The sequence below is a fragment of the Clarias gariepinus genome, chromosome 20, assembly GCF_024256425.1.
Source record: "Clarias gariepinus isolate MV-2021 ecotype Netherlands chromosome 20, CGAR_prim_01v2, whole genome shotgun sequence".
Classification (NCBI taxonomy): domain Eukaryota; kingdom Metazoa; phylum Chordata; class Actinopteri; order Siluriformes; family Clariidae; genus Clarias; species Clarias gariepinus.
This window is the reverse complement of record NC_071119.1, coordinates 4,541,806-4,567,483: the sequence shown is the minus strand read 5'-3', so window position 1 is coordinate 4,567,483 and position 25,678 is coordinate 4,541,806. Positions and strand designations below refer to the sequence as shown.

The window sequence follows — 25,678 nt, the reverse complement described above, 5'->3', positions numbered from 1 at the left end:
TGTGTGTGATGAGTGGGTTTGAGACTAATTCGCTCACAGAGTTTGAAAAAAAAGGCAGATTGGAGGCTTTTAACACCAATTTTGATAATGTAACACCATAAAGATGTGTTCCTGTTGAGCTACTCAGAAGCTTCTGCGCTCAGTCAAGAATCATTTATATCCGAGGCTATCACCAGTCACGGCCAATCAAACTGAAAACCAACCAGTTCTGGTCACGACCGGTTTATCGCTAATATAAAATTAGTTATTAAAAATAACTATTACAAATATATTTTCTTGGAGACAAAAGAATTGCAATTTATAAGTGATTAAATACAAGTAATTGGTAATTTTTTTATAATCAAGCAACTCTACCTTTTGAAGGAGTCTCCGGTTTCAGCTCTTTGTAATAGTCTTTACACTTTGCTGTACTTGATACTTTAACCGAGAATTTACAGTTGCTATAAACACATGAACTCCAAGACAATGTATTTATTTGTTTATTTCTTTATATATACACATAGAAAAAGGACATTTTAAAAAAGACATACAGGGGTATATATATATATATAAAAAAAGTTATGAAGACATTGAAAGAGACACAGACATACAGCTGAAGAGATTAAAGGAACGCCTCGTGATATATATGCATGATCAAAACGGCCGTCTCTTGCTTCGGCTTTTCCTCACGACTGGAGACTCGACGTTCCACTGCCTTGGTGCTGGAGCTCTTTAAAAAGGGAAGTAAACACTGTTAATATTTGCAATTATACAACACCATTTTAAAAAAAAAAAGGCATGGAAAAAGACTTACTCTTGTTCAGGTGACATCAGATGTAGAATGTTTTCACTATCCTTAGCTGAAACCAGAAACAATCACAAATACGTTCCGATGAGATTCAGGGCAGAAGAAAAGACAAGAACAATTTAGCTCAAGATGCAAAAAAGGATAAAGTATACCGCCAGCTCCGTCGTAGCAGATGGCGCTAAACTGCTCGCCGAACGTCAGTTCGTTAATACTCTCTGCGCAAAGACACAAAAGACAGAGTTACAAGAAGACAAGGCAGTCTGATTCCTACACTGCTACAGTGTAGATCTTCTTTAGACCAGGATGTATGTGAGAATGACTTGTATGATGTATTTGTGTTTATACCTTGCGGCGTGCTGATAGCTCTGCCGTCAAAAACTCCTTTAGCGGGTCCTGTAGGAGAAATCAAAGACTTCGTATGAAGGAAGACAAGTAATTTTATCACGTACTCCAAATATTAACCATCCAGTGTTTACAAGGATGTCCTATAATGTTTTTTTTTTTAAATGGTACCTATAATTAGATTCATCGGAATTTATCCTGACTGTGTTCAGATTCCTTTAGATGTGTTTCAATTCACTTGGATTTATTCTGGACGTGTTCAGACTGTTGCATATTTGTTTTGATTCGTTCATATGCATTCTAGATGTGCAGTATTTAGATTTGTTTTAACTGGTGGAGATTCATTTGGGTTGATTCTGAAAGTGTTCAGTCTCATTAAAATAAGTTTTTAGTCATTTGGATCCATTCCTAATGTGTTCACATTCATTTTGTTGTTTTGACCCATTTAAGTTAATTCTGAATTTGCTCGGATATATTTATATATATTCTAATTTATTTAGATTTACTCTGAATGTGTTCAGATTCATTCAGATTTATTTTGGATGTGTTCAGACTGTGTTTTTTTTCCTATTAATTTAGTCTAATTTTGGATGTATTCAGATATGTTCAGATTTCTTTTGATTCATTTAGATTCATTTGAATCCATTCTGAACTTGTTCAAGGTTCATTGAATATTTATTCTGAACTAATTCTGAATGCATTCAGATTTATTTAGGTATGTTTTGGTTCATTAGGATTGATTCTGAATCTGTTCAGACTAATTTAGATGATGTGTTAAAACAGTTTCTGATTTGTTTTAATTCATATGTTTTGATTCATTCAGATATATTCTAAATGGGTTCAGATTCATTAAGATTAATTCTGAATGTGTTCAGAACATATATAATAAAGTACACAAATTAAAACACTAAATTTTTACTTAATTCAGATTCATTCGGAATATGTTTCACGCTTTGATTCATTGAATGTGTTCAGATGTATTCAAGATTTGTTATTACATATCCAACAGAGTACAAACTGCAGGCTATATGCGCAGGCTTACCTGAAGACATTACGCCGCGGGAAGGTCGCTGTCCAGTGGGGGTCAACATTCCAGCAAAGGTACGTCGTCTGAATGAATAAAAAAAAAAAAAAAAAAAGAATCTTCTCACAAACTGAACAATTCATAATAAAACAGATCTACAGTCTGTCATTTCAGGTTATAGCATGAACACCATTTTAACACAGTTTGAAGTATACAATTTATATTTGTAAATTTCCAGTGCCTGCATGACGAGTGTTACCTGAGGGCATCTGCAGACTTTGGTGTGTTTGAGGGTCTCTGGGCAGCCTGAGGTGGGCGGGGTGTAGCTCTGACACCTGGAGCCGGAGACGCAGCTGCGCTACCCTGATACATACCATAATAACAGAGGTGTGTGAGACGGTGCATGTGTGTGAATGAGACTGTGTGAACATTGTGTGTGTGTAACTGACTTACTTTAGCTCTGGGTGACAGCATGAAACTGCCGAGCCGCTGCTCCAGCTCCTGCTCCTGCTCCTTTTGTTGCTCAAACGTCTTCAGGTTGTACTCCACTTCTGCTGCGAGCTGCTCGTCTGCTGCGAAGAGCTCCTTCACCTCGGAGCGGTAGTCCTGCATGGTCACCTAACACACCCACCAACACACACGTACGCGTAATAAATCCACGTCTCATTAACACAACCTCAGCTGTATCCTATGTTGACCTTTGACCCTGTCAGCTTTTACCTGCAGGTAGGCCATGAGGTGTTTGAGCACGGGCAAGCGCTTCTCCTCCAGCATGTTCTTCAAGGCGATGACCATGGGGATCACGTTCTCCACAAAGTTCTTTTTCTGCACCTGCTCAAGCACAACACACTCGAATTTAACAGCTGACCCAAGATCAGATTATTTCCAGCACTCAAATATATTTTTAAAATCTGCGTTTGTGTATTTGTGTGAGGATCGTAACCTGAGAGATGAGCTTTTTCTGCAGCACGGCTTTAGCGGCCGCCATCTCGTCCTCGGGAGCCTCGTCGCCGGGTGAAGGTCCGCTCATCGCCGTCAGCTTGATCTCCTTCAGTGAAAGGACGTCGAAGACATCAGCCAGGAGCTCAGCGCCTTCCGGATCTAAAGGCAGCTCCGAGTCCACAAAACATGCTGCACACACACAAACACAAAATGAAAATGTTGTAATATTTGAAACATAAAAGACACAGAAATAAAAATACACTCTTCATCTCCTTCTGAAACCTTACCCAGAACATCCTGGCTGATTCTGGTGGTGATATTAAAGCGCTGCTCGTCTGTAAAGTGTTTCAGGAGGAATCTGTAGATCCTGAAACGTTGGCCCTGGTTCTCCAGGCCTTTAAGAGAAAACCTGCTCTTCTCACTGTCAAAACACACGCACAAGTTTAAATTATGTGAGATGTGTTCTAATTTTTTTTATTGTTGTTTCAACAGACTTTGATTAACTTCAGTTAGTGTGTTTAATTTCATTCAGATTTATTCTAAATTTGTTTAGATTAATTCAGATTTGTTTTAAATAGTTCAGATTCGTTTGGATTAATTCTGAATTTGTTTATATGCATTCAATTTTTTTTTAATTCAGATCAATTTTAACTAATTCTGAATATGTTCAGATTCATTTAGGCATGTTTTGGTTCATTAGGATTGATTCTGAATCTGTTCAGACTAATTTAGACGATGTGTTAAAACTGTTTCTGATTTGTTTTAATTCATTACATATGTTTTGATTAATTCGGATATATTCTAAATGTGTTCAGATTCATTTAAATTTGTTTTTAAATGTTCAGATCTATCTGGATTAATTCTGAATTTGTTCAGATTCACTCAGTTTTTACTCAATTCAGATTAATTCGGAATATGTTCAGATTCATTTAAGACACGTTTTGATTCATTCAGAATGTGTTCAGATGTATCAGATGACTTTGATTCACTTCAATTAGTTCAGATGTGTTCATATTCGTTCTGATGCTTTCGGATGCGTTTTGAATCAATTAGAATTGTTCAGACTGAATTATTCTAGATGTGTCCAGATTACTTCAGATATGGTTTGACATGCAGTTCCTTGAATGACCTCTTGGCTCCAAAAGTGAATCAATTCCCATAGACCACTGCCCCTCCCCCCGTCTGGTGAGTTTTTTTTTTTCTTTTCATACAGGCTACAGTTCAGACTGTTTCAAATTTTTTGATTTATTACAATTGTATTTAGACTCATTTGGATACAGTTTGATTTATTAGGATTCGTTCTGGTTGTGTTCAGAGTGATTTATGTTCATTCTGGATGTGTGATGGATTCAGTTTTTTATTCATTAAGGTTAATTTGGTTTCTCTGTGAACGTGTTCAGACTTTTTCTAGAATGTGCTCTGATTCATTCACATATGTTATGATTGATTTCATTGATTGATTCATTCTGATTCACTTTGATTAATTTGGATTCAATTCATCCTGGGGGTGTTCAGATTCACTCATATGCTTTGATTAATTTGAATTTGTTCTGGACAGGTTTTGATCCATTCATTTTTTATTATTTTTTTTAATTCTTTTGAATCTAATTTCGTTCTGGATGTGTTCAGATGCATTTATATATCTTTTGGTTTATTTGGATTTGTCCTGGATGTGTTCTGATTTATTCAGTTTTCTTTTGATTCATTTGGATTTGTTTCTTGCTCTACATGTTCTGATTCATTTACTTTTTTTTAGACTATTTTCGATTTAATTGATTCTGTATATGTTCAGATTAGTCCTGAATGTGTTCCGAGTCTTTTAGATTTTCATAAATCGTTTCGGTTGCACACTTCACTCAAATCTGCAACCTGATCAAGACAAAAAAACAGTTTTTATAATTTTTACCATGTTATTTAATGGTGTGATTGTGTATCTCATGTTTAGAAGAAGTGACTTGCTTTATTTTAACCTCTGCCCGACCGACTCACCTCTCCGTCTGTGGGAACCTGTTGTACTTCTTGTGCTTCTCATAGGCGTTGAAGTGGAAGATGCACTCGATGAAGTGCTGGGAGAACATCAGCGGGTTCTTCTTTAGCAGCAGGTCCACCAGGCAGTACTCGCAGAGACTTTTGCAAACAAAACAGCGCCAATTAAACAACACCCTCCTAAAAAAAAGGGAAAACACAATCTGAAACAGGAAGTGAAGACTTACTCAGCAATGGAGGGATCGGGGTCCACCAGGACGGCCGCGAATCGGAAGAACAGGGAACCTTTCCATTTGACGAACTCCTCCTGGAAGAAAGAGAGAGAGAGAGACGCAGACGGCTGGGTTACAAACCTGACTGAATAATAATAATAACAAACCGCGTTTCATCCAATTCCCCACCTGCAGCAGATTGGTGAGCATGATGAGGCTCTGCTCTCTGATAACCGGCTCGGCGTCTCTCAGACAGGCCGAGATGTTGCTGATGTAGCGGCTCAGCGTGTTCGGGTAGCGCACGCACAGGTCGCAGAGCACCACCACCACGTTGCTACGCACCGCCAACTCCGTGCCCACCTCCAGCTCGCGTGCAAACGCGGGAACGTAGCGCAACATCAGCTCCTCATGCTGCAGACAGAGCTTCCCTAAAAAGAGAGAGAGAGAAAAGACGAATCAGAAGTTTTGAAAGAGTTTAAAAGCAAAAAAACCTTTGTGGACAAGCGCACGCACATACCTAGCGTGATGACCGCATGAGCGCGTACAACTGTCGGCATCGAAGAGGGCTTGAACTGAGAGAGAGGCTGACTACCTGGCAGCTCCGCACCTGGAGGCACAACACACACATTTTTTTTTTTTTTTTTATTTCTATACGCCCTGAATAAACAGATTGATGAATAAAAAGAATAACGAAACGCACCAGCTTGCTCGGATGTCGTGAGGATGGACTGGACGAGGAGGAAGACTCGCTTTTGCACTTTGGCAGGGCAGTGTAAAGAGGCCACGCCCAGAGTGTACAGGTGCTTCACCTGAGAAAAAAAAAAAAAAAGAATGAAAGACAGGATTAAAAAAAAAAGTGTCTGGAAACAATTTTTACCTTTACATTTTCAATTAGATCTTACCAGAAGATCTTCGTTTAGATTCTCCGCCCCTCTCTCGTTTAAGAGCACTGTGGACAGGTACGCCTCGCACACACACACTAGCTCTCCGCAGAACTGGTTCAGGAAGCTCTTTAACACACAAAATCCCCACACACAGAGCATTAATGGGACGCTTCTTTGAAAAATTCATTAAGTTTGAATTATATTTAAAATACGATTCTGTTACCATAGTGTCTTTGATGTTGTCGGATTGGCCGAGACAGAACAGGGCGTCGACGCCGGCGCTGATCACCTCCAGCGGGAGAGTGAATCCCTTCAGCCACGCCATCAGATCGTCTGAGTTAAACACACACACACACACACACATTTAGAATTGCATCAGGTCATTGTTTACAAAAAGCAGACATTACTTCTTCAGTTTTGTGTGACGGACTGACCGATGATCCTGCTTTTGGTGTCGTCGTTGAGACTCGAAGCGACGTGACCGAGGACGGTCAGGATGTGGCAGGTCATAGCCACGTCGACAACCGGAGACCTGTCAATCATGTAACAAGTCAGATTAGAGCTCCTCCTGCTCCTTCTCTGTCAACCAATCCAGGTGTGTGTGTGTGTGTGTGTGTGTGTGTGTGTGTGTGTGTGTGTGTGTGTTGACCTGAAAGTGTTATCCCAGGCCTCGAGAATGGTGCCCAAGTTGATCTTGGCGCAGCAGCCGGCCACTTTGGAGAGCAGAAGCCAGGCGGGCGCTGCCTGCTCGCGCTCTGTGTGCCAGATCAGACTGTTCACCAGCGTGGAAGAAAACTTCTCCTGCCTCGACCACACGCTGAACGCCTTACTGAAATATCTCCTGTAGAGAGAGAGAGAAAGAAAATCAGAGGCAGGAAAAGAGATACAGGTAGTTCACAAATTTTACGTTCTTAAGTCAGATTTGTTCTTAAGTCAGACAAAGTGACAATTCACAAGACTAAATATCTGTCTCCTTACCAAACACTGCCGTCATGTGGCTAAAAAAAACATTACTCCTAAAGAGTACTTAATCTTAGAGTGTTGTCTCTGCGCCATTAAATCACCATTTTGTCTCAGAGCTGTTTTTCACTGTATTGGACTTAGAACTTTGATTTATTGCCATATCAGCTTCTCATGATTTTTATATTTATATATTTTTATTTTATAGCAAATACATATTTATCCTTAAACAAGTTTATTCGAACCAAAATAATATTATGTTATAATGTAAGGGATTTAAAGAGTTGGGGAAAAAGGTAAATAATAATAATAATAATAATAATAATAAATAAATATCACATTATAACACGGCCTTGGCCAAAAGAACAAGACTTTACACAAGGTTCTTTAGGTGCACTTTTGCTAAAAATGTCAAAAGTTTTTCTGGTTTTGTCTTACAGAATATGTTTTTTAAATTTTGTTCTGGTAGAAATTGTTTTGTAAATATTGGTATCTGGTGCAGTGCAGTCTCTATATTGTGAGCTACCACCATGATTTGTTCGCGTCTACGAATGTTTGTAGAACCGCGGTCCGTTCGTATCTGTGGCAATGTTTGTAAATTGGGGACTATTTGTATAAAGGAAGAGGATGTGTGTGAGAAAAAGAGAGAGAGAGAGAGACTCACCCGAGATCCTGACACTTATCACACATCAGCCTCAGCAGGTCCCAGGCCACCCTCTGTGAGGCGTTGTCTTGACGATAGCCAGCATGACTTTTAATGTGAGTGACGATTTTGTCGTTGAGGCACTCCAGAGCCTTCTCCTGTACAGAGCTCTCAGAGTCCATCACGGCAGGGACCACGCCCCTCAGCCACGCCTCCTGGACGTCCGCATTGTCGGGAAGTGCCTGAGAAGAGTGTTGAGGTGAGTGCCTATCCTTGATAAACACACAAACAAATATATAAATAAAATAAATGAATGCAGACTCACGTCGAGGAGATCCATTAGACACTGCATGGCTTTCTTCTTCACGGACACAGCTGGGTCTCGACAGCGCTCGGAGAGAATGGCCAGGTTGTCCAGGCTGCACGTGATCACGCCGTGCTTCAGCAGGCTCATTATGGTCTAAAAAACAGAGAGAGAGCTGTAAGGTCACCGGGAGTTACTGTTTAAAGGATATACAATGGTGCGAGTGCGTACCTCTAAAGCACATTTCCGGACGTTGGTTTTGGGGTCGCTCACACGCTGTTTAAACAGAGCCAAGGTTTCTTGATCTATGAGAAAAGAAAAAAAAATACCAATCTAATAAGAGAGAACGATGTATATAGATTTAAGGCCGTGTGTGTGTGTGTGTGTGTGTGGACTGACACTCGATGGAGGTGGCATCGCGGCTCATGCCGTCATCAGTGCTGTGTCGGCTGGCAGCTCCAAGGCTCTTGTGCTTGGACAGCTCGATGGTGCGGAAGGTCAGCGCTGTTTTTTGAGCCGTGTCTGGTCTCTTTAAAGTCTCTGAGGAAAAAAAATAAATAAATAAATAAAATTATATATATATATATATATATATATATATATATATTTTTTTTTTTTTTTTAACCATGCATACATAGATTATTATTATTATTATGTTTTTTATTATGAATATATCGAAAGATTATTATAAAACTACAGAGTAACCCGAGACGTTTATGCTCTTACGCTCGGAGCGTCCGGTCATCATCGTGGTCTGAGAACCAGCTGAGGTGGAGGAGGAGAAGAGCTCGTGAATCCACTTGGTGGCGTTGTGGCTGGGCAGCTCCAGACACTGAGCGAGACAGTGCATGGCGTACGCTCTGACCGTGGGCGAGACGTCCGAGCGCCGCCCGTACACCACGCTGCGCACCAGAAAGCGGTGTGACAGGTACGGCACCAGGTCAGATTCCAGACCCTCGTCCGGCTCCCGTTCCTCCTGCGCCAGGAGCACCATCACCACATCCAGGGCGAACATCCGGAAGGCCACCTTGGTGTTCAGAGAGTAGTTGTACAGCCACTTGACGAAAGCAGCGTAATCCTGGCAAGGCATCTTGGTCACAAGCTTCCCGACGGACTGGGCGCCGCTGGCACGATACTCCGCCTTCTCCACCATCTGAGGACCAGGGGGGAAGAAAAAAAAAACCCTCAACACTTGTTCTATGATTTCAAATAAATTAAATAAGTAAAGATAGTCCCCAACTTACAAACATTTGAATTATAAATTCCTGCAGATATGACCGGATCGAGGTTCAGGTGTATTGTAGTTTTTTTTTTTTTAATAGACCCTAAAAATAGTGTGTGGAGATGCGGGAAGTTTCTTATGCGCGGTTAAAGTTTTTGTGGGGAAAGATGGCAAAGATTTACATGTACTTGTTCGTACCCGAGTAATTACAAACTGCAGGTTTTAAATTATGATCTCGCTTCTTAAGGGGAAGAAAAAATAAACTGTCCCTTTGTAAAAAAAGTAGTTGCCCTGACCCTCCCTCACCCACCCACTTACTCAATCATGAATAAACTGATTTTTATTTTTTTTTTTAAACAGAGGTACATTTCACTCGAAATATAATTAATCAAGTGAACGCTCAGTAGCCCCACCTGGTGGCAGATGTGCTGTACAAGGATCTTTAGCAGCGGCAGCGTCGCCTCTGTCTGGTCGTCCACAGCGTGACTGTAGAACACAAACTTTCAGCATTTGTAAAATATTTAAGGGAAAAAAAAGAAAAGAAAGAAAAAAAAAAAAAAAAACACCTCACCTGATGAAGAGGATGGCCTGGTCTCTGGCGGCGCAGACGGCCTGCGACAGAGCGAGCATACACGGCTTGGCTCTCTCCTTCCTCATCATCAGGATGACGTACAGCAGGCGGTGGAACACACGCCTACGACACTACACACCACCAACACACATTTAATGCAACAAACCCGTGATCACTGCCCTGACCTTTATTTATTTATTTTATTTGGTTAGTTATTTCAACAGCAAAGCCGTTTAATTTCATAATTATAATTTTATTTCAGTATTAAGTGTTAAAAGATGATTCTAGACGCCCACCTCGTTTCCTTCACCATGATTGGAGGAGCAAAGCAGCCACAGGCCACGATACGCCAGCTCGGGGAGGCTCTGAAGTTTGTCCACGTCACTGAGAAAAAATTAAGCAAAACAAAACAAATAAACAAACAAACTCCATGTGACCATTCTGTAGAGAATCTAACCCTTTGAGACATGCTTTTTTTTAGAAAACTAATCAGCGTGATATAAATCTGTATCGCTACCAGCTTAAAGGTTATTTTATTCATTAAATAATCAAATAAAATCCATCTATTATTATAAGACTTTTATAAATATCATACAGAATCATAAAACGAATTTTAATATGACACATAGATAACCCGAGTAATTACAAGTTGCTGGTTTTAAATGATGATCTTATTTATTGAAGATAAATTAGAAGATAAATAATCTATAAATGACTTTAATAATAAAATTGAGTTATTTATTTATTTTTTGTAAAGCTTGACACACCCAGGCCTGATTACTGCCAGAGCTGTCGAATCAAGAACAGAAGGTGCGTAAAAGTCTAGATACTGACCGCTTCTCGGCAAAGGACAGCTCTCCGATGACTGGCTCGAAGTTGGTGAGTTCGGTAAACAACTGCAGATGTTACAGACGTTCATAAGAAACCCGTTTAATGAGAGGAATTTAAAAAAAGTATTAAAAAAATACAAATCGACAAGAAACAAGACAAGACATGACGAACTACATGATAAAATTAAGAGCGGTGAAGAGGACCACGAATCAAGCTTAATAAATATTAAATATTAAAATATATAAATTTTTTTGGTTAATGATGAGACCAGTATGGAAGAAATTTCCCGTTTTTTATGACTGATGCACATAAGTAAAAAAAAAAAAAAAAAACTTTTTTTTTAAAGAATTTAGTTACATGACGTGATTCTTTCATGTTGTAACGTAACTGATTTTTAAAAAATTATTATTATTATTTATTTTTACCTCATAATGTTTGCTTGTGAGATAATTAAAATGCTGCAGTTTCTCTGTATTCCTGAAGGTGGAGCTCTAAACTATTCACAGGGTTTAATATGGTGATGCTGCAATACAAACCGAATCGTCACCTGAGTTTCGTGATGATATCGTACCAGGGGATCTCTAGTAATTCTCTCTGGTTCTAATGATAATTAAATGTTATTTAACTTAATTGATGCTGCTAAACACAGTACGAATAAAAATATGTTTGTTTGTAAACACTGAATATTGTTTATGTACTTGCTTCGCTCACGACTAAAGTAAAAACTAAATTGACGTAAGTTTACTTAACACTTAGACAGACACTGGAATAATTAACGCTTGTGTTCACGAAGCTCCGCCCACAAGATTTAAACAGGCCAGATTTTTGTGTCTAATCAGCTTAATGAGTACACAAATGTGGTGATGATGGGATCAGAAATGACATCATCATCATCATCATCATCGTCGTCTCCACTGACCCGGACGCAGCTGTCGGCGCTCTGCGGTTTGTCCCTGAGCGAAAACTTCTCCAGCAGCTTGAGGAGCGTCCTCACGAGTCCGGCCACGTCCTCACGCATACCCAATAGATCCTGGGCCGAGAAATAGACCTCCTCTTCCTCCTCCTCGTCTTCCTCATCGATCTCCATCTAAAAGACATGGTATAAGAAAAAAAAGACTGTAGACACTCTCCGATTTCCTGTCACTGACAGTTAAAGCTCCGCCCACTCAGAGCGGTCACGGTGCGATCTGCGGACCTCGTCGGAGACTTTCTTCGGTGGTTTGGGGCGTTTCCCGGTCTTCCCGTCGCCCTGCGAGCTCTTCAGCGTGTCCTTCTTGCGTTTCTTCCCCGAGTTCTGCGGCCAGCATCTCAGCACAAGGTCCAAGCACGTGTCGAACAGGATCTGGTGGAACACTCGGTTGGCGACGCTGCCTGTTAAAAAAATGACAAAAGGGATTAAAGTTGAAATCATGTGACCACTGACCTATACACACTCGTCTTGAGCCGTGTTCGGACGTGTGAAACCGCACCTGGGATCCTGAGGAGCAGCAGGTAGAGGGAGGCGGCCTGCAATGCGTGTCGTCTCTGCTCTACGCTGGACGTTTTGCTCTTAGCGCCGAGGATGAAGCTGGCCAGGACGGCGATCAGAGACTTCACCGACACCTCGTTCTCCCCGAACACATTCCACACACTCTGTAGAGACCAAACACACCTGAGTAAGACGGCGAAGAACCACGAAACACAACAAACCTGTCTCTCCAGAGCCTGGTCTCGCGTTACCTGAACGTTCTCTTCGTCGCAGGAGAACGGCAGCAGCCTCGTGTACACCTCCTTAAACACGCTCACGTCTTCTTTTATTTCGTCCTCGATGGCGGAGTCCAGGGGCTCGGCGTCCGTGAACTCGCACTCCCACACCGCGTCCACCCAAACTGGACAAAAAACATGCGCGCGGGCACACACACACACACAACATTCACTTTAATTTTATTTCCATAGTTTTCACAATTTTCTTTTATTTGTTTCTAAGCATATTTTTTATTAGTTTCTTTTTCTTTTTTTTTTTTATTTATCATTTGCTTATTTTAAAACTTTCTTTTTTTTTTCTTTAAAACTCTTTATTGTGATTGTAAATAATTACACTACTGGCTGCAATGCAAGGTAACCAGTTGTGTCTTTAAAACTAAACAAAAACAAACTAATTAAAAATCCTACTACTAGGACTATAGAATAATAATAATAATAATAATAGCCACCACTAGTATTTTTGCACGGGTTGACTAATGCAGAAAAAAGAAAGAAAGCTACTTTTAGTATTACTACTATTAATAATAATAATTACAATAATAATAAAGTTGGCGACAATATTAATAATATTCCATACATTTTATTAACATTTTATCATTATTATTATTATTAAATAACATTAACAATAGAAATAATAATAATAATTATTATTATTATTAAGTAGCAGTTAAAGAATAAACATTTTTTGTTTTGTTTTTTGTTATTACTAATACTATTATTGCCTGTGCTAAAATATAGTATTAGTAACAATAATAATAATAATAATGACAACCATCTATGTTTATATGTGGTATGTAGTACCATCATTGTTGTTGTTAAGAATAATAAAAATAATCATAATTTGTGAATAAATGTGATTTTCATGTGAAGTTTCTCATATAAAATCTCAATAAGATCAGCTGTTGTAAATAAATAAACAAACCTATACTAATCTCTCTGTGTCTCGTGCACTAGAACTCGGGTCTAATCCCAAATCAACACTCAGAGACTCGGCAATGCAAAGGGGCGTAACCGGGAGCTCGCGCAAAAAACCCTCGAGCCCCCTTAACCCTAACCCAAACCAGAGGAGCCGGTGATTTGAGACCGAGCCAAAAAATCTCCGCTTACTGTTTACGAACATTAAATCTTACTGCGTTATTTACTTCTACAGCGGAGTATATCAATCAAGTCTATACACCTGCAGAAATAACACATATAATAATACTCACATTACTTACCGAGACTAGGCTAAGATAAGTTCCGCGTTAGCATCGGTAGCACTGGAGCCAATGACGTTAGCCTAGCATGCTATCTCTAGCCTCACATCGTATCTAACAGACAGCCCTGCTCGGTGTTTTCTGACTCGCTTAAAACAACAATAAATGTTCAATAAGGTGTTTATCGGGTGAATCAGAGTAAAACTCACCGCGAGATACAGCGTTTAGCTTCAACCGCTGCAGCGCGCGCATCAACTCCATTCTCGCTTCGAATCCGCGCGCCAAACTCAACGCACGCGCAACTCCGCGCATGCGCTAAGCTAAATCAAGCGGGTTGCCAGAGCATAGGCATATTGAACGGAAAGAAGTGGTTATAGGTTGGATATGGGAAATAATAGGTCGGGCTGATAAAGGCGGTAAAATCAATAAAACGTTAAAAAGTGAAAGACACAAGGATAAAATATTTTTTGAGGAAATAATTGAAATAAAAAAGACAGATAAATGTTTTTTAAAAATTTTATAGGATTCTTTATAAGTTTGAGGATAATTATGTTGTTAAATGTATTAATTTTTTTAACACTACAACACAGATTAAGATTAAAAGTACTGTATACATTATGGATTAGTGAGGTAAACCAGCGTTGATTATAACACACCCTGGCAACCACATGACAAATCAGTTTTTTTCTCCCGGCATGCATTTCGACTCGCGAATATCCAAACACAACAGCGCGTGACAAGTTGTCAGATGCAAACATGACGATTTACATTTTAAATTTCAGAAAATAAACCTAGTAAGTATTTATCATTTAACTAAGTTAGTGTAAGTTTGTTACGCTATGTTTTATTGTTTAAGTATGTCTTTTGTATTTCTTGCGAATGCACGAGACCGTTTGGTTATCTTATTCTGGTAACAAAGCTTCAAAACCAATACACAATAAAGTACTTGTCTTATCTCATAACCACCTAGAACGTAATATTTTGTCGCGTTTGTGTGGCGTTATCCATTATGTTAAAAAGAGTTTGGCGGTTATTTCTAACTTCCGGGTTACGTCAAAATGTCAGCCATCTTGGAAAGGTCTAAAGTACTTTATAATTGCATTAAAGTACTGTAGATGGATCAGCAGCTAATTCCGTGGTTGTCAGGATTGGATTAAATTGAATCCATTTAAAAGGACATGGAGGAAACAACCCAATGGAGACAGTACTGGGAGGAGGTGTTGGGAGGAAGGAGAGGCCTTGGAAAGAATGTTTTGATTTGAGTTGATTAGCTGTCACTTGAGATGAGAGTGTATGTTAAAGCTTTTGGTCCAGCCGTACTGTAGCCTGTTAAACACCCCTGGGTATTAGAAAATCTAAATTTTGGGACAAGTTGGGAAAAGAAGCAAAGATCAATATCAAAGAGAAAGAGATATATAGGTCGCGGAGAAGGGGTAATGTAACCTAATAAATTCCAACCTCTGTTAAAAAACGAAGAAGAGGAATGCATATGCAGAGATACGTGTCTGATGTTGGAAAATTGTCTGTACTTTGATTTAGATTAGTTTATGTTTTAGCCTTAAATATAAGAAAGTATGGAAGGAATATCATCTTTTTTTCTCTCTCTTCCAATTCTTTTCTCATTTTGATAGTGGGAGACGTGTTGCTGCGCTGAAATAACAGAACATTGAGGATGACGAGGGGAAAGTGGCAGGACAGGGTGAAGGCGGTGGAGCAGAGGGCGCTAACCTATCAGTCCGCCCCGATCAGCTGCCCTTATAAAGCTCGTCTCTCCCAGCCGTGGCAGCCGTCCTCCGTGTGGAGACTGTTCCCTCGGCAGAAAGACGCCATCGCCTTCAGTCAGCACTGCAAACAGGTCGGAGCAAGGCAGGAGAGGGGGGGCGGGCTTCTCACTGAGTCAGTTCCTGATTCACTGACTCAAGTTCAAGAATGAATCATCTAATGATTGACTTACTTACTGAATTAATATCTCACTTACTGACTCACTTAATGAATCATTTCCGTCCTTTTTTTCCCTTTCTTCAGGACGTCCGTGTGTTTGCTCTGGAGAAAGAGAGCACAGACGCAGGACAGAGGGTGTATTTAGTGACCAGCTACACTGAGCTCTGGCACTACTACAGGTGACTCTTCAATCTATTCATACACACACTGCACTTCACACTTCTACTGAATATCAGGACGGCACACTCATGCCACACCGCCACTAGGCCGCGCCTCTTTCATGCCGTATAATCGACCGTATCCCTGTATGTAGTTCTCATAGACGCTCGCTTATGCACTGCTATGAGGTGATTCCTGAAGGCGCCGTGTGCAAGCTCTACTTTGACCTGGAGTTCGATGCAGCCTCTAACACACACCTGGATGGCACCAAGATGGTCGCTTCTCTGATTCAGGTACAAAGAAATTTTAATAAGAAGGTTATGGTGTACATGTGTCTGAAGAAAAGGGTATAAGAGTGTGTGTTTTTTTTCCTCTCCAACATCAGTACGTGTGTGAGAAGCTGGAGGATGTGTACAGGCTGAGGTGCTCCGCTAAACACGTGCTGAACCTGGACTCCAGCACAGCCGACAAGTTCAGCCGCCATCTCATCTTCCTGCTGCCCGACTGTGCGTTCAAGGACAACCGGCACGTGGGTGAGACCTGCGTTATTACATGTGGATCAGCGGATGGACATCTTACTCACTCTCACTCTCCCACTCACTCTCTCACTTACCTGATTACTCCTCGAGCATCTCTCTCACTTATGATCACTTATGGATTGTTTCTTTCTTTAACTCCCTTACTCGCTGAATTATTTACATAATGAATCATCTAATGATTGACTCACCTACTGACTCACTTGCTGACTTAACGTAATAAATCATCCAATGTTCGACTAACTCTCTCACTCACTCAACCTCTAAGTCACTATTTTATCCCGTGACTCGTTCACTCAATGAATCATCAAATGACTGACTCAGTCATTTAATTAATGACTCATTCACTGACTCATGGGTTGACTCAGTCAAGCTCTGAATCACTATCTCACTTACTGACTTATTCACTAAGTGAATTATTAGATTATTGACTCAATGATTTACTCAATTACTGACTTGTTCAATTAATGAATTATCTAATGATTGACTCAGTTATTTAATTCATGACTCACTCACTGACTCATTTGGTGACTTGCTTGCTCAAGCTCTAAAATCGTATCTCATTCACCTAAAGAATCATCTAATGATTCTCATTGACTAAACCCACTAACTTATTTGCTGACTCAAGCTCTGAATCACTCCTACCCAGAAATATAATTAATGACTTACTCACTGACTTATATAATGCTAGATTTAATGACTCACTTGCTGACTCGCCCAATGATCGACTGACTTGCCGACTCGTCCGATGATCGACTGAATCAATGACTTGTCCGATAATCAACTCACTTGTCCTATGAGCGACTGATTTGCAGACTCACCCGATGATCGTCTGACTCGCGATTTGTCCGATGATCGACTGACTCGCGACTTGTCCGATGATCGACTGACTCGCGACTTGTCCGATGATCGACTGACTCGCGACTTGTCCGATGATCGACTGACTCGCGACTTGTCCGATGATCGACTCACTCGCGACTTGTCCGATGATCGACTCACTCGTCTGATGATCAGCTGACTCGCCGAAAGATCGACTGACTCGCCGACTCGTCCGATGATCGACTGACTCGCCGACTCGTCCGATGATCGACTGACTCGCCGACTCGTCCGATGATCGACTGACTCGCCGACTCGTCCGATGATCGACTGACTCGCGGCTCGTCCGATGATCAACAGACTCGCCGAAAGATCAACTGACTCGCCGACTCATCCGATGCTCGACTGACTCGCCGACTCGCTCACTCAAGCTTTAAATCATTCACTCACTTATAGAATGATTCATTCTCTAACTCAATCACTTAGTGACTTATTCTCTTAATAAATCATCTAATGATTGACTTAATTATTCACTAACTGAGTTGCTCACTTACTTAATTAATGACTTACTGAGTCATTTGCTAAACCACTGACTTGGAAACAATCATTTGCTTAGTCACTTTCTCTCTGAATCATTCGATCACTCTCTCTCTTTCACTAAATCTCTTTCTGGATTTCTCCAGGTCTCTGAATCACTTAATTTCTCTCTGAATCAAAGACCCAATCACTTGCTCACTCACTTTCTCTGGATCACTCTCTTTCACTGAATCACTCGCTCACTGAATGACTCTTGTCGTTTAATCTTAGGGAGGTTCATCCATCACATACTCAAACCAGCGATGAAAAATCTCCATAAAGGGTGAGGGGAAAAAACTACTGAAACTACCAATTTCTTTCATTTATTCATTTTTTTTTTGTTTTTTACTGAGTGAAATTCATGCTGCCACATATGCCCTAAAACAACCTATTTGTATTAATATTAGCATTAGCATGTGATTATTTTGTTTTTATATTGTGCTGCTTTACCAGTTCCTGGATGATTATATGATGAGGGTACTGCAGGTTAAGATACATTTTTAAGTTGCAAGATACATTTTTGCAAGTTTAAAATTACTGAAAACTATTTAGGATAAAATGATGTAATAAGCTAGAAAACAGTTTTGAAGTGCAGGAAGTAAAGGTTTCTCATTCACATAGCTCGGAGAACTCTCAGGATGACGTCAGCGAGGAGCCTCAGTCAAAGAAAACGAAGCAGGATGAGGAGGACGGACAAGACCTGAGCTTTCTGATAGTGAAGGGAAAGGAGGGACTAAAGCAGCTCTTTGTGGATCTCGGTAAGGGTGCGTGCAGCTTTTGCAGGAGCTGCTAATTATAAACTAGACCTTGTTAAGGCTGAAAAGTGAAGTGTTTCTAACCTGAGTACTACTGTATGTCTCACTCAGGGGTTTACACCAAAAACAGAAACTTCCGGCTGTACAAGTCGTCCAAGCTAGGGAAGAACGCTGCTTTCTCCGTAGCGGAGGACAACGAGTTTGTCCCGGATGCCAGCAAGCATGCTACGGAGGAAGAGAGAATATTTCTAGCCTCTTTGATCACCAACGTGAGGTATCGGAAGTAATATAGCTACATATAATGTTTTTATTTATTTTTTCAATATTAATTTATACTACATTATTTAATCTTCTTATAAAGGAGTAATCTTTGACTCCACACTCTCCTTTTAGCCTCACATTAAATCTGTCACTAAATCTGCATTCTTTCATTTACGCCGCATTGCTCAACTGCGTCCATTCATCAGTACCAAAGATGCCGAAACTCTCACCCATGCACCCATGCGTCTCATCACGCATTGATTTCTGTAATGCTCTTTTAATTGGTCTACCTGCCAGCTCCATCTCCAGATTACAATATATTTAAAACTCTGCGGCTAGGATACTCACTCATACCAAACGCTCTGCTCATATAACCCCAATCCTGTCTGATCTCCATTGGCTCCCAGTTGTTTACCGTATCAAATTCAAAATTCTTCTCCTTGTTTTTAAATCTATACATGGCTTAGCCCCCACTTACCTTTTTAATCTGCTTGCCCCCTACATTCCGACCCGTTCATTACGCTCCTCCGATTCTGGTTTCTTTGCTGTCCCTCGGTACCGCCTCTCTTCAATTTGCGGCAGATCATTCAGTGTTATCGCTCCCAAACTCTGGAACTCTCTACCTCACTCTTTCCGTTCTGTTAACAACATCTCCATATTTAAATCTCTACTCAAAACTTATTTGTTTTCAGAATACTTGAATCCACCTGTCCTCTGCATGTTTTTTTTTTTTCTTCTAATTGTAAAGTGTCCTTAAGGCTCTATATAAATAAAAATTATTATTATTATTATTATAAGGTATGATGTGTCTCAAATTATGATGTCATCGTTTTACCTTCAGTCCACTTCAAACGTTTTGGGAGTCGATTTATCTGAAGGATAAAAGCTTTGTAGTTGGTTTCATAAACAGGGTCGAAAAAATTAGTAATTAGGGACGAATACATTAGTTTTCTACGAAATCGCCTGGCTTTTTAATACACTTCAGCAAGCTTTCTTATTCCCTTATTAAAAAGGTTTACCTCTGTGGAAGTGTGTCTTCGTCCTTGTAGGGCTGCTTTCAGGGGACCAAACAGTTAAAAGTCTGATAGAGAGAGATCAGGACTATAGGGAGGAAACAATGATGTGGACGGGCGCTTGTCACTGACTCATCCACTTAATGATTCATCCAATGATTCACTCATGAATCATATGCTGACTCGCTCACTCAATCACTGAATCACTCACTCGCTTACGGAATGATTCGATTCCTAACTCAATCACTCAGTGACTCATTTAAATAATGAATCTCCTAATGGTCATTTACTGATTCACTCATTTAATTAATGACTTACTCGTTAACTTATTTTCTGAACCACTGACTTACTCTCTGAATCGCTCAATGATTCTCTTCTCTCTGAATCACTTACTCAGTCAGTCATTCACTTTCAGCTCCTTCTTGATGGCTAACACTTGTCCGACGTAATATAGCGACGTTCTTTAAACTTCTCTATCCATTCAAACACACGTCTTTGCGACAAAACACCATTTTTTCCTCATAGCATTTTATATCGATAAGTAACCGCACCCTCAGACCACAAAAACAATCCGAATTACCGCATGCTCCTCCCCTTTTGTGTAAGCACGCATGGGGCATGCTTTTTTTTAAACTGATGTAACACGTTCACACACGTTCTGAGAGACAGGATCCTTGAATGGAAAAAGCACAGAGAACATGGTGCTCCTTTTATATAAGGAGAGTGCGGATAATTATTGACTGACCTTTATATATGAGAAATTGGGTGTGAATTGATTCAGTGATGTATCATGATTCTTTTCTGTGGTAATTTACACTGCAAAGACTACAGGAAAAAATAAATAAATAAATTTTTTTATCTTGTAAATGTTTGCATTTGAGCTGGTAAACTGTCGCAGTTCCTCTATTATCCTGTGGGTGGTGCACTTTAAACTATTCACACAGCACAGCCGCTTGAGGAAATGATTTATTTGTTAAGAATGGTAAAATAATTTAGAATAAAGGATATTCATATCATGTCAGCCTGACACCGATTCCCGCCTCTAATGTATATAGTACGTTATTAATCAAGGTGTTCATGTCTCTCCAGCTTCACGTCTCAGAGGATTCTGACATTCGATACACCAGAGACGACTTCGAACGAATCTCGGGGTTCGGCTCAACACGCAAGCCTGCACGACTCGGGTAGAACATTAATCACGTACAGTAGGACTAGAAATGATTATAATGTATTAAAAATATAAAAGCATTGCTGTGATATAAAATATAAGGTAGAAAATCTGACCAATCAGAATGGAGAACCAAGTTCCATTGTGTACGATGAATCTGTCCTCAGAGCTCGCAGGTGAACATCAGGCGTCTCCATATAAGGAACTGGATGACTTCGTGCTGAAGCTGGTGTGCAGAGACGCCATTCAAGGAAGTAAGAACGTAAATAATGTGTTACGCGATATCATATAGAGCTTAGAGTCGTATCTGAGGTTGTGTGGAATTCCAGACATTAGGCGCTGGACGTACTTCGCATCGGAGCAGCTGCTGGTTTACGACATCGAGAAGTACCGCTGGTGTTCGAATGTGGGACGCTTCCACAAGAGCAACAACATCATGTGAGTAACGACGGTGAAGTAACGGGAAAATCACGGATAACCAAAAGATCGATCAATTATAAATCACCATTATTGTGTGTGGTGATTCATGTATCGCCACTCTGACTCCAAAATAAAAATTTTTGTAACTATTTTTAACAGCCTAAGATACAGTACAAACCATTCTGTACCGAGTGCAGAAGGCTACCTTTTTTTCAAAACTCTGTGAGCGAATTGGTCTCAAACCTGCTCATTACACTGGTCTCAAAACACACCAGCACTAATTAGTGGAAAATCAGGTGTGCTAGAAGCTGAAGACGTCCACACGCTCACTGTTGAGTCGAGTTTTGAGACTTTTCAGGCGGTAATCCTTTGTAGTCCTACAGGTGGAGCACTCTGAACTATTCCCACATTTTCATCCCGTGCAGTAGGAGTGAATTATTTGCTTGAATTCTAAGTTAAATGTTAAACTCTTGTATTTGAAGTTTAGTTTGTAGTGTTTTTTTACGGGATACATTTAATTAACCATAATTCAATTTTAAAAAATGTGATATTAAATCAGGCTATGTATAAAATCGTGATTCTTGTAATCTCGCAATTTTAATTTTATGGGGTGACGACTGGTGATTTTTTTTTTTTATTAGTGATGGAAGTTTATGAACGTTTTGTTCTTTTTGAACGAGTCTTTAACGTGACTCAGAAAAACGAGTCGTCTCGGTGTTCGTTCATTTTATACTGGGCGCAAAGCATTGCAAAACCTTCGTAGGTTATGAACAGGAAACAGAAATGAGTAGTTAACTTTGAGTCTTTTGATCCGAATCGTTCGTTCTTTTGTCACGTGACTCCCATAGACTCTATGCAGTGTGATAGATTCAAAAGAACGAATGACTCTAACTAGAAGATATGAGAGATGAGCTACTCATTGTTTATTATAATATGTCTTTGCACTGTAATATTTGGATTACAGGAACTATAGCCAAAATGTGTGTATGTAGACGTATTGGGGGTCTGTTGATTGAAAATGTAACATTTTATTTTAGGTCTGATCAAAACGAAATAAACTAAATGACTCAAAAAAAGATTCATTAATTTTGATAATGAGATTCAAAGAACCGAGTCACTTAAATGATTCCCATCACGTCCCATCCCTAGTAATAACACCACATGCGCTTTAATCTGTTCAGGATCATCATAGATCTGAAAGAGGAGGTTTGGTACCAGAGGTGCCACGATCCCGAGTGCAGAAGACAGAACTATCGGTCCTCGAGTGAGTCCTCACAGCTGTACCAGGTCAACATCTCCTCCATCATCTTCAAATATTATATTTACCTTTTTTTTTTCCCCCCACACACACACACAGGTTACCCGCTACCACAGGAAGTGTGTATGAGCTACATGCTGAAGGAGGTACATCATCACACAGTCCTAATCACTATTTATAAACAAACGGCCCCATGTGTGATGTATCTGATGGTTCAAAAGTTTGTTGTTTTTCCAGGACGAGGACGATCAGCAGTTCCTCATGGACGAGCTGGGAAACATCGAGGCGAGTCCGCGCTGCGCCCTGGAAGACGGCACCGCTTCGTACGCGCAGGAGTGTTGGGGTGACGCTAACGATGACGCGTCGTACCTGGAGGCGCTGAACGAGGTGGAGAAGACCATGGAGGAAAAGGAGGAGATTCCCGATGAGCTCATGATCCAGGCGCTGACTGAGTGTGAGAATACACTCGTCTGAGGAAATGACAAAATGAATAAACTATACAGTATTTTTATTGCATAACTTTATTGGTTTAATATCATATATTGTATAATTTATAATTCATAGCACAGCTGTAGGATTTTATCTGCATATTACGTGTGTGTTTTATTAAAATGTAATTTGTCAATGCAAAGTGGTGTGTGATTTAATAAATTTTTCCTTTCTGCTAGCAACACATCTCTGTGATTAATATTACCACATTATACGTAGCTTCAGTATTCATGCTGTATGTGAAATGATATTCTAATACGCTTGGTTTTCTACCCTCAGTGTTTGTTTTACTCTTTGTCATTTAATGATCTAAATCTAAGACAAATAAAGAAAACACAAAGTTCAATGGCTCTGACGTGACATATTAAAATAGTTTCACCTTTTCATATATTAGATTTCTGGATCTGAGTCGGAGCAAGAAAAAGAAAAAAAATAACTCATAATTATAACATTAATGCTAATTAATGCTAATTAAGCAATATCGCATGCGAGTGAGTGCTGTGCTGGGTATCGGCACAGCCGTGATGATATTCGGTACAACAGCACAACCTCGAGTGTGATATTGCTTTTATACAATAGCTCCATAAACACCATTTATTATCAACAGGTTATGATTAGTTTCTTTATTTAGCCAGTTAAAACGTATCCTTTCCTACTGGCGAAGCCAAAAGGTGAGGAGAACAAACCATGAAGGTGGTGGACGGTCCTGAAAAACTCACCAGATTTACTTTATACTCCCACTGATTCCACTTTAGAATATCAGCTCCATAACCATAAGGGTTCGAAATGTAAATACTGTCAAATTAAAAGCTAGTGCACAATCCCTTGTTCCACACATAAAGTGGTGCCCTTGATCAGAGGATAGAGAGGGATTTGGGATTCAGCCTCGTGTTGGAAGCTAGTTAGCTTTGAGGCTCGACTTAGGAATAAATAAAACAACACAGAAATGATTCAGAACGACTATGTGTTGTTTAAGACGACGTAACGTTATCAGATGTGTGTCGTTGATGAAAGTACTTTTGTGACTGGGTGTGAATGTGGGTTTCGTCAGGTTTTGTTACGATGCATTATCAGCACTCCTGAAATGCCTCTCGTCCAATCAGATTGCTTGGTCAGAATACTGAATTGTGGCATCATACTGATTTAGAGATTCGCTGTTCTTTTGTCATCTCTAACACCTTTTATTATATATATTAATAAATACATGAAGTGAAATGCACCCTTAAACAGCACACTTTAATCTAGACAGTTATTTGCCCAGGCAGCGCTGTCCTCTGTCCGACCTGGAGCGTCACTTTTTTGTAGCTGTGTTTTACATTATATCGAATAATACGAGTATTCTCAGAGCTCATTATTAAAGGTCAGCCGCAGCAGCGTTATACGATGGTGATGTAATGGCTTCCCCGCTGCAACACCTGACTCGACCCATTAGTTATGGAGCCGGGTCTGGCGCATCAGAACGAGGACACACACGTGGACGCGAGTGTAACGGCTCACCGCGATACGGCGCTCTGAGCTCGGATTTATATCCAACCTCATGCTTTATCATCAGGTTTAGGAAATGGGATGCGCAGACAATCTGTAACATCTGTAGGTGTGTAGAGTTACAAACCCAAGCGGATTGGGTTTCTGCACAGTCACTTCTAGAGTTGACGTGAAGCTCATCCTGAAACAGTCTGCTATCTGTCGTGAACAGAAGAGTCTCCTCATTCAGCCTGGTGATTTCTCTTCCTGGAAAAAAAAAAACAAGGCAGATGTTTTACACGTTCTGGCCCACCAAAGCCCTGAAAATAGATCCGGTTCTCCTGAGGGCACACACACACACACACACACACAATACTTTATTTTCCTTTCCCTGCTTAGCTTTTTATTGTGAGCTGTAAACTACAGAACAACAGCAGTCAGGATTTATTATTGTCTCCTAAAGTCTCTCGGGACGATTATCTCTGGGCGTCAGGTCCGAGAGTTCCTGCCCTCGCGACGCTCACGCCCTCGCCGCTGAACCTCTTTTTAAACAGCTGTTGGTTCGAAGCGTCTCCAGAGAGTTTAGTTCTCAGTCAGCAGGAAGTCTGGTTTAGTCACTTAGTCTCTCCCATAATTAAATCCTAATTTTTTTCATTCCATTTCTAAACAAGGGGGCGCTCTTCGACCTGCGTCATCTCGTGTGAAATTATTTTAGATAAAAGCATCCAATCAGTTTTTCAGACACTATAGAGAGGTTGGATTCCCGTCCACTTCGCTGTTGTTAAGTCAGATTGAGGCCTGATTTAGATTTTCTCTCTGTTCAGTGAGAGCTGAAAGCAGCACCGACCCGTTAATCACACAGGGATCTCTCTCCCTCTCTCTCTCATGATGCTAAACACCTATTGTGGCTCAAACTCAGACTCAAAGCCGGATGATTTAACGTCCACATAAAGGAAAATCTCGTCTTCAATCAGACTCTAATATAAAATGATTTGTGCCTCGGACGAGCAGAAAGAACAAAATCTAGAGCTGATTTACGGCTTCACAGGGTTCACAGCTGAAAGGGAAATAAAATGCCATCAAGTCTGTGTGTGTGTGTGTGTGGTGCTGCTGTGTTTCTCCTTTCACACACATTCTTTCTTTCAGGCGATAACATCACGGCACAGGAGAGGTGA

At 40.3% G+C, this 25,678-nt stretch overlaps 2 protein-coding genes across 2 annotated transcripts; one reads left to right on the top strand and one right to left on the bottom strand.

The window, feature by feature from the left end:
- Positions 1 to 466: 466 nt before the first annotated feature.
- On the bottom strand, positions 467 to 13,933 carry ncapd3 (non-SMC condensin II complex, subunit D3). Its single transcript, XM_053479371.1, has 33 exons — positions 13,857 to 13,933; positions 12,428 to 12,576; positions 12,178 to 12,340; positions 11,904 to 12,079; positions 11,628 to 11,795; positions 10,712 to 10,773; positions 10,174 to 10,261; positions 9,878 to 10,008; positions 9,720 to 9,792; positions 8,811 to 9,237; positions 8,484 to 8,624; positions 8,316 to 8,389; positions 8,106 to 8,240; positions 7,802 to 8,022; positions 6,827 to 7,018; positions 6,612 to 6,709; positions 6,401 to 6,510; positions 6,196 to 6,303; positions 5,994 to 6,102; positions 5,811 to 5,900; positions 5,483 to 5,721; positions 5,309 to 5,388; positions 5,085 to 5,222; positions 3,383 to 3,516; positions 3,097 to 3,284; positions 2,874 to 2,984; positions 2,607 to 2,771; positions 2,413 to 2,516; positions 2,172 to 2,239; positions 1,133 to 1,180; positions 940 to 1,002; positions 794 to 839; positions 467 to 709 (listed from the first exon to the last, which is right to left on the bottom strand). The coding sequence occupies exons 1-33, from the start codon at positions 13,906 to 13,908 to the stop codon at positions 634 to 636; spliced, it is 4,227 nt and encodes a 1,408-aa protein (XP_053335346.1). The 5' UTR covers positions 13,909 to 13,933; the 3' UTR covers positions 467 to 633.
- A 395-nt stretch (positions 13,934 to 14,328) lies between these two features.
- primpol (primase and polymerase (DNA-directed)) lies at positions 14,329 to 23,211 on the top strand. The gene is made up of 14 exons (XM_053479377.1): positions 14,329 to 14,441; positions 15,279 to 15,502; positions 15,673 to 15,767; positions 15,902 to 16,040; positions 16,133 to 16,280; positions 17,907 to 17,958; positions 18,297 to 18,433; positions 18,542 to 18,704; positions 20,794 to 20,888; positions 21,040 to 21,126; positions 21,202 to 21,310; positions 22,474 to 22,556; positions 22,650 to 22,696; positions 22,788 to 23,211. The coding sequence occupies exons 2-14, from the start codon at positions 15,320 to 15,322 to the stop codon at positions 23,022 to 23,024; spliced, it is 1,575 nt and encodes a 524-aa protein (XP_053335352.1). The 5' UTR covers positions 14,329 to 14,441; positions 15,279 to 15,319; the 3' UTR covers positions 23,025 to 23,211.
- The last annotated feature ends 2,467 nt before the right edge of the window (positions 23,212 to 25,678 follow it).